The following is an 8,184-nucleotide window of genomic DNA, read 5'->3' as shown; positions in this document are numbered from 1 at the left end:
ATATTTTGTTTTTGGTGTATTTTGTTTTGTTTTTAGTGCATTTTGTTTTGTTTTTCGTGTATTTTGTTTGGAAGTCGGTTTTGTTTTGTTTGGCCGTGGAGTAAGATTTAATTCTTCTCTTGCATTAGAGTTTCCTAACTAATTCCCTTAACATAAAGGCAGATGAAATAACTGTAAATTAAATAGTCGTGTCTATAAAATATAAATAGATTACCTACTTAAATTGATTCATACATAAACTTTGGTTAGATTATCGTAATATTAGGTTAGAGTGATATGGGCAAGTTATGAGAAGGGATGAATCGCATGCAAGAAGGACGTTAGTTATGAATGTGGAGGTACACCGGTAGAGGTAGACCTAGAAAGAGATGAATGGATTACGTAAAAGGTGACATGATAAAAAAGGAAGTGATGACTGAGATGACGGATGATAGAGTTATATGGAGGACGAAAACCCGGTGCGCCGACCCTATGGAAGTAGGATAAGGTAGGGGAGATGTTGATGATGACGGCGGTGTGTAGGTGGCGATGGGTCTGGTCCTGTTAACTCTCAACTTGCTACGCGACTGCCGCTTCCAGCAGCCGCGGCACCGCGCCTCCGCACTCAGTATCAACTACTTGACAACAGCAACCGCCTTCGTAGTAACCGTGCTCAATGTTCTTGTGTCCGCTTTCGACTCTTCTTTGGCTAGATATATGGAATTCGATGTTATATAATACCTTTAGTGCCACCATCATCACGTAAATAATATAGATGCATTGTAAGGGTTAAAAACTGCACAATAAATTACAATGTTACATAGTTTTGTTACTAGTTACACGTTTGGGAATTTACAAAGCAATGCTATACAAGTGTATTGGTCGTACTTGATTGGATAAATCCTTAAAAAACTTTAGATAATTAAGGGATCTATAAAAATATGACTTAATTGTTACATTTCTTTAAGAGAGCCATGTATGAACGTTCTTTGTGAGTCATTTTCGATAACATTTGTACTATATTTGCAATTAAGGATTTTTACTTTTGTAGTTGCTCGTTGGGCTAATGTTCGTTGTGATCGGCGGTCTGGACCTAAACGACCATCAAGATCAGCCGTCCGCCATTATCCTTAATGACGTCATCGTTATCTTCATTTTCACCATATCTGTTCTCAATATAGTGATCTCAGCGTTCGGAATTGAATACTCCAACAATCCTCTAGTTTTAGAACGATTAAAATTAATTAATAGTGAATATATGCGAAAATTGAATACTACAGTTACATAGAATTAAGTTTATTTTTAGTTTTTTTTTTATTATTTTGCCATAACTAAATATTTCATAATCTTCTTTTCAAGTACAGCGGGTCGTTTTCTAAAGTCTTGTTTTAACACAGGCAATTGCGGGAATACTGGCTCTTGTAATATCATCTTTGGACGACGAGCATAATCAAAAACGAAAGAAGATAGCTGATGGTCTTTACCACTTGTCGGTCGGGCTGATGACAGGCGTGGTCTTCTGTGACGTTATCAAAATGACGTTCGGATTCGACCCAGCTCTCTCCGAACAAGATTATTATAGGAATAGTTAGAGATTACAAAGTTTTAAGACAAACAATATTTTATCTAAAAAAATGCCAACAAGTATGTCAGGTCCTTTTTCATAATGTACAAGTAAAATTATTAGAAACCGAGAATTTTACCTGCTCACAACATCGGTCCAGACGTTCCAAAGGTTACCCAAACAAAACGAGGTCTTGAGCACAAACAAAATGTTTATAATTTCAATTTTCTGTCATAAAAACGCAAGCATATGTTTGCAACCGAATGTTATGTAAATATGAATATTTTTGGTTGTCCAACAATTTTCTTGGTCCATGTGAAAAATGCCCTTTGCTTTGTATCAATTTTGTATTGTGTGCCAGTGTTTATTAATTCCCTTAAAGGCTTTGTTTTCTTTTTATTTATTTTTTGTGTTATGTGCCAGTGTTTATTTAACTATGATTTTTTTAATTTCGTTTTTTTTTCATAGGCAGTTTCTGCGGTAGTCGCTGTTGTGCTGAGTTTAATTTTCAATATAAATCATGTTCGAGATCAACAAAAAGCAGAAATATTGAACAATACAAGTTTAATATTCAAAATAATAAGTATCACGTTAAACATTGTTATAAGTGTATTTTATTCAATGCATATTGATGACTATTCGACAACGAACGTAAATGTATAATTATTATATAGTTACAAAATTTTAAAGATTTTTTTATGAATTTCACTATTACATAGGTTTAGATAGTCCAATTTTACTCATGTATACAAAACTGTAATCTCTTACATGAAAGTAATGTGAAGTGTATTGTGTTTCGTACCTATTCGTAAACAGCAAAAACAATGTCTGCAAATTAGAAATAAATTAGATTATTTAATAAGTTTATTTACGTCCGACTCAATATTTGATATTTTGATGTTATAATAAATAATTTACGCCTTTTAATCTGCGTTTTATTTAAACACGTCAAAAAAAAATTAACAATAAAATTATTTAAATACTTATTTACCGATACAATTTGTAATAAAAACGTTTAAATTCTATTTATATAATGTAAGAGAAATCACAAGTTAGCTTATTTTAAGTTGTGTTTAAAATAGCGCGCTCCAGATGTAAAACCAAGAAATCATGGAAAATTATCACAGTTCAGAAGTTAACTACTAAAGCCGAAACACAAATATGTGCGAATTGGCCAGCAACCAGTAACTGTAGAATGTGTCTATTTGAGAGCAATGTGATGATAATGGCTGATGGCGTATTCAAGAATTTAAAAAAGCAAAAATGCGATTTTTTGACACGTCCAATGATGGCAAATGTCAGCTGGAACTAGTCAAGTCTCACAAATAACTTAACTATAATTGATGAACTGCAGATCAGCTCACGTTACCCATGTGTAAAGCCGATCAGTGGACTGACTCGTAGCTCAGATTTATTTATACCTGCGTATGTTATGATTTGCGTTTTGATTGAAGCTGCGAATTGCAAGTGACCTGTTAGGTCGCGGTTCGGTTATAATCAATTCGTTAAGCATCGAGTTGCCAATTCAGTTGTTGAGTTGCAACTCAACGATTCAAGTATATGATCCTTTGAGCCAATTCCGAGCTAATTAACACAGGTCTAGCTGTCACTGTCGATTGACAGCTAATAACAGGGAGGTATTATATCTTATTTTATATTCAATTTTGATGTTGGAAGGGTGTTAGATGACTATAAAATAAATCACAATTCGAAAGTAAACCAATGTAAGCACTGGTGTTGACATTTATAAAATGTAGTGTAAGCTGTTGTAGACGTATGTACGTTTTGTTCGTGAAATTCCAAAGTCTGTATTGTATATAAAAGATCAACAGCATACAAATACGGTTTGAAAATAAAGAGAACAAAAGACACTTTATTTGACATAACTAAAAAAACTACCGTTTGTGCGTAGACCAAGTTTTTTTAATTTGCTAACGTAATTGATGTTTTAAAGTAATTAAATCAATAATAAAAAAATGTGTATACATTATTTACCGTGAAAATAAGTAATTTAAATAATTTTTAATAATACCAAAAACTGAATTCTAAAATTCCTCTGCGCATAGTTTGGCCCTGCGCATTAAGTATTGACCGGTTAGATATCGAGAACGAGAACTGTTGATTCATAAACATAAATGCACTGAGTTCTTATCAGACTTTTCTCGTGTCTTAAGGCGGTTAAATAACAATTAATTTCATCGAACTTTAATAACCTTCGTGGTCATATGGTTATTTGTGTCATAGAATTTGATAAAAAGTGAGTGTCGAGGTTACCGCACGAGACAGACTGAAGCTAACTTAGCGCAGTACGTATCGTTTAAGCCCTACCCGATAACTTGATACTTGTTGCTTTATTGTAATATAGTTAGTAAGTTTTTAAACGCGGCTAAAGTAAGACGTGGCGATGGCGACCAGCAGAATTGTCGTTTACGGAGGACGCGGTGCTTTGGGGGCAGCATGTGTAAATCATTTTAAACAAGCCAACTGTTGGGTGGCCAGCATCGATTTAAACCCGAACGAGAACGCGGACGTCAACATCACAGTGCCGAAAGACGCGTCGTGGTTGCAGCAAGAGGAGCATGTCGTGAAGGAACTCGGCACGGCGCTGCAAGGTCAGAAAGTGAATGCCGTGATATGTGTAGCCGGCGGTTGGGCTGGTGGAAATGCGGCCAAGGAATTAAGTAAGCAAGCGGATTTAATGTGGCGTCAGTCAGTATGGAGCTCTACTATCGCCGCTTCTCTTGCTGCTACATATTTAACTCCTGGAGGATTATTGGCGTTGACCGGTGCTAAGGCTGCTTTAGAAGGTACTCCAGGCATGATTGGCTATGGTATGGCGAAGGCTGCAGTACATCAGCTAACAAAGTCACTTGGTAGTAAGGATTCTGGACTTCCAGAAAATTCCTTAGCGGTAGCTATTATGCCTGTGACATTGGATACAGAAATGAACAGGAAATGGATGCCTAAAGCTGACTTTGGTACCTGGACCCCGTTGACATTTGTAGCTCAGTTATTTGATAAGTGGATGAAGGGGGAGGAGCGTCCAGCCAGCGGCAGCTTAGTAGCGCTTGTCACAAAGGATAATGTCACAGAATTAATCGTTCAGTAAACAGATAAAATATTGTAATATGTGCTGTCACAATAAATGTTTTATAGTAGATCTTGCCTGTGCCACATAGCACAATTTTTTCTAACTTTAACATATATACTTGTACAAGTATAGATGTACTAAGTTATTAAATGTTCAAAATTATGTTTATCTTATGAATGTGACTTATATTTAAGAAAAGATATTATTGGCTCATGTAAATGATAATGAAGTATGCAGAACTTTTGTGAAATTTTGATTGTATTATATACAAGGGAACAATCTCATTATTTTAAGCGGAAATATAATTTCTATTTAATAAATGTTGCTTGTAAATGTGTATTGAATAAATGAGTATGTGATGAAATAAATGTTCTTGATTTTTGCCTTAGTTGACCAAATCATTACTAGACATTGACTGATGTCTATATGCTGATGAATTAAAAAATAATATGGTTTTATGAGATCAGATCATGCTAGTTTATTTTAACTCTTAAATTAGAATTTTCTCCAAAGATTGAAAGTAATATTGTCAATAATTTTGATTTATATGAGTTAATTCTTGTAATGTCCAGTTATTTACAAAACATAATTTTCGTTGACATTAAGCAAACATTTAAGAACTAATATCCTAATCAGCTTTTTTTTAATTGTCTTCAATGGGTTGGAAATACCCATAGATTTTTTGAAGTTGTAAATGTAAATACATGTGTACTTATATCACTCGTTTTCCTTATTCTATCGATTCCGCGTCACCTGTGGGTATTACCCCGTAATTTTTCATCCAAAGTCCCTGTTAGATACATCACAAGCAATATGCGTCACGGAGTTGCGGAAAATTATTTCGACAATAAGCTTAATTTGTTGTTTTTTAGATAAATGGTGAATATCCGTGGTACATTTAAAAAATATTGTCTCTTTCATATTTCTTAATAAAGTAGAGATAAATGTTTCTAACCTCAAAATTTTTGATTAAAGTTTCTGATTCAAAAGCTTTATTTTGGCTATGGTATTAGATTCATTGTTACAACCTTTTATCTTTTACAGGTAGTTAGTCGTACTTATCAACAAATATACATACATAGATATTTGTGGCAGAGGAATTAGTATTTTAAATTGTATGCCATCAGTCAACCACTTTCACAATAGTTTGAATTAGAAAGTAGATCGTGAGTAACTTTTTGAAATTTGTCATTTAAAAAAAAACTTCCTTAGAACTACTACATTATATAATGTTTTTTTTTTACGTAATACGAATACATAAATATGAACGCACTAATCTAAAGTCAACTGCCTGAGGGTCACCTTTTATCATTTTTGATAAACTTTTGTTAAAATAGTTAGTTTGTGCGTACAGTCGCGGACATCCGCGGCATTCTGTTTACAGGATATTTGTGTAATTAATTCCAACGGGATAAAATCCTACTCTTATAAATCTTACTAATATTATAAATGTAAAAGTTAGATGGATGAATGGAAGCCTGATAAATCATAACCTGGAAGAACACATAGGCTACACGCTTTTGTTTTTTTTTATTCCACGCGAACGGAGCCGCGGTCTAAAGCTAGTAGTCAATAAAGTAGCCGCCATTGCACCCGCATTTTTTGTAAACGCATTTAAAAGCTGCGTTCTATTGGTTACTGTTCTGCGTTTTCGACGCCATAGTTCGTACAGAACGTTCAAACGACTAGCTTTTGAGGTGGGATAACGCCAAATTCTTTAATTGTATCTATTTGACATGAATAAAATTCAGATGCATACTCTATTAAAGTAAATTAAAATAATAAAAATGTATGCTTATAACGTACATATTTCTTTGCACATGTTTGCTTATTTTGCGTAGCAATAGAAAAGCAGGAAAATCAAACACAAAAATTTGCTATTAAAATTTATTAGGCGCTTACAAACTAAAACACACAATACATCACGTAAAAAATTATTACTTACGACTTAACATAAAATCTCTGACAACTTAAATTATTAACTTAATTACAAAAATAATTTGTGAATTCGGAAAAAACAACCTTTAGTAATTTTTTGGAGAAGCTGCAGAAGTGCGAAAATATTTTTGTACAATATGTATTTTAAACATATTCTTGTGATATGATAATAACATCAATCGGATTTTCTTTGACTAGATTTTTAAATAGAATTTTATAGACATTAATTTCATTACCCCAAATATATTTTTAACTTTATGTTTATAGTATAGCTGTAAAAAATATTTAACTTCTAGTTATCGATATTTTGTGAAATTTTGACTACTTTTTTCAAACATTTTAAAAACATTTTAAAATGAACTTAAATATAATAGAAAATCAGAAATACTACATTTACAACAAGATTTTGAGATTTACCGAGTAGTTGATATTTGAGAAAACAAATTTTGTAATATATTTTCCTTACGCTACTTGATCGTCTTTGAGTAATTTAATAAATAATTTATAGGCAAGGGCCGTTCAGCCAAAGCATAGCAAACTAATAATAAAATAAATAGTTATGCTATCAAAATAATTGACAACAATCTGTTATAATACAGATTATACTGGCTTATTGTGTTCAGCCAACGACAGCTCGTACGGTATTTTTCAAAATGTCTGCTACGAATTCGGTTGTACGAATAATTTTGTTGCCAATTTGATCGATGAAAGTAATCGCTGTTGTGTATGCCTCGTTGTTGTCGACGGGTCGGAGTGTGAACATCGTCGGCTTTGAATCATATCCTACAGCTGACCAATCCACTGGTGTTGGTCTGGAAAAAATAAGCTTGGTTTAAAATTGATATACTTTTAAATACATATTTTTTAATAATCGAGAAGATAAGACGATATAGTTACAATAGAATGAGTATGCAATGCTTTTATACTGATGCTCTTACATGCAGCATAAAAGCATTGTATTTTATGGAATCTTTATTTGATATACTATTTCAAGTATTTTTTTTTTACTTTAATAGCCTTACTTATAAATGCGGTATAAAATCTTACTTCTTACTAATATTATAAATGCGAAAGTTTAGATGGATGGATGGATGCATGGATGTTAGCGTTTGTAGCCTGAACTGATTTCCATGAAATTTGGCACAGGTTTAGAGCATAGTCTGAAAGAACACATAGGCTACTTTTTATCCCGGGAATAGTTACGGTTCCCGTGGGATTCATTAATTTAGATTTTTAATGTTTACTCGATCATTCTGCAACGCATCAACATATTTTATTGAAATTTGGCACAGATACAAAACAAAGTCTGGAGTACAGATGGGATAAGCTTCATCCCCGAGAAATGTCCGGTTCTTGAGGGATACGTAGCTTTTTGTAATTTATATAGTTCGTATGTTTTCTAATACCACGCGTACGAAGTCGCGGGAAACAGCTCGTTAGGAATAAATTGAGTATAAGCAGAATTTTTACTAACATTTGTTATTCAGTTTATTCCTAAGTTTAACTTTATATCGTGTTTATTTGTAAGGCTTTTAGAATGCACCTTTATCTTTACTATCGCACAACTGTTTAGGGGCCGCCCATATATTGGGTCATTCTAAATTAGGGGGGG

General features: G+C 33.3%; 3 protein-coding genes across 4 annotated transcripts in view; 2 read left to right on the top strand and 1 right to left on the bottom strand.

Moving 5' to 3' along the window:
• The window catches only part of LOC106102222 (ninjurin-2), a 6,252-nt gene extending 3,784 nt beyond the window's left edge, over positions 1-2,468 (top strand). The window contains exon 3 of one of the 2 annotated variants that reach the window (XM_013281644.1): positions 2,012-2,468. In XM_013281644.1, coding sequence (XP_013137098.1) covers positions 2,012-2,206 — 195 coding nt within the window. In that variant the 3' untranslated portion in view covers positions 2,207-2,468. The other variant, XM_013281645.1, reaches the window with a different exon arrangement.
• Positions 2,469-3,638: 1,170 nt separating this feature from the next.
• On the top strand, positions 3,639-4,740 carry LOC106102161 (dihydropteridine reductase). The gene has a single exon (XM_013281573.1). It carries the CDS (start codon positions 3,948-3,950, stop codon positions 4,650-4,652), a length of 705 nt encoding a protein of 234 aa, XP_013137027.1. The 5' UTR covers positions 3,639-3,947; the 3' UTR covers positions 4,653-4,740.
• Positions 4,741-7,026: 2,286 nt separating this feature from the next.
• LOC106102595 (platelet glycoprotein Ib alpha chain-like) overlaps positions 7,027-8,184 on the bottom strand; it is a 21,213-nt gene continuing 20,055 nt past the window's right edge. The window contains exon 5 of the mRNA XM_013282121.1: positions 7,027-7,384. Within this exon, the coding sequence (XP_013137575.1) occupies positions 7,192-7,384 (193 nt within the window). The 3' untranslated portion in view covers positions 7,027-7,191. The remainder of the gene's footprint in view (positions 7,385-8,184) is intronic.

Source organism: Papilio polytes, unplaced genomic scaffold, assembly GCF_000836215.1.
Source record: "Papilio polytes unplaced genomic scaffold, Ppol_1.0 DF823923.1, whole genome shotgun sequence".
Classification (NCBI taxonomy): domain Eukaryota; kingdom Metazoa; phylum Arthropoda; class Insecta; order Lepidoptera; family Papilionidae; genus Papilio; species Papilio polytes.
This window is presented reverse-complemented; position numbering and strand designations above follow the sequence as displayed.

Bases quoted from the DNA above. Each gene is read 5' to 3' on its own strand.
- LOC106102161 (XM_013281573.1), top strand. From the start codon at position 3,948: ATGGCGACCAGCAGAATTGTCGTTTACGGAGGACGCGGTGCTTTGGGG.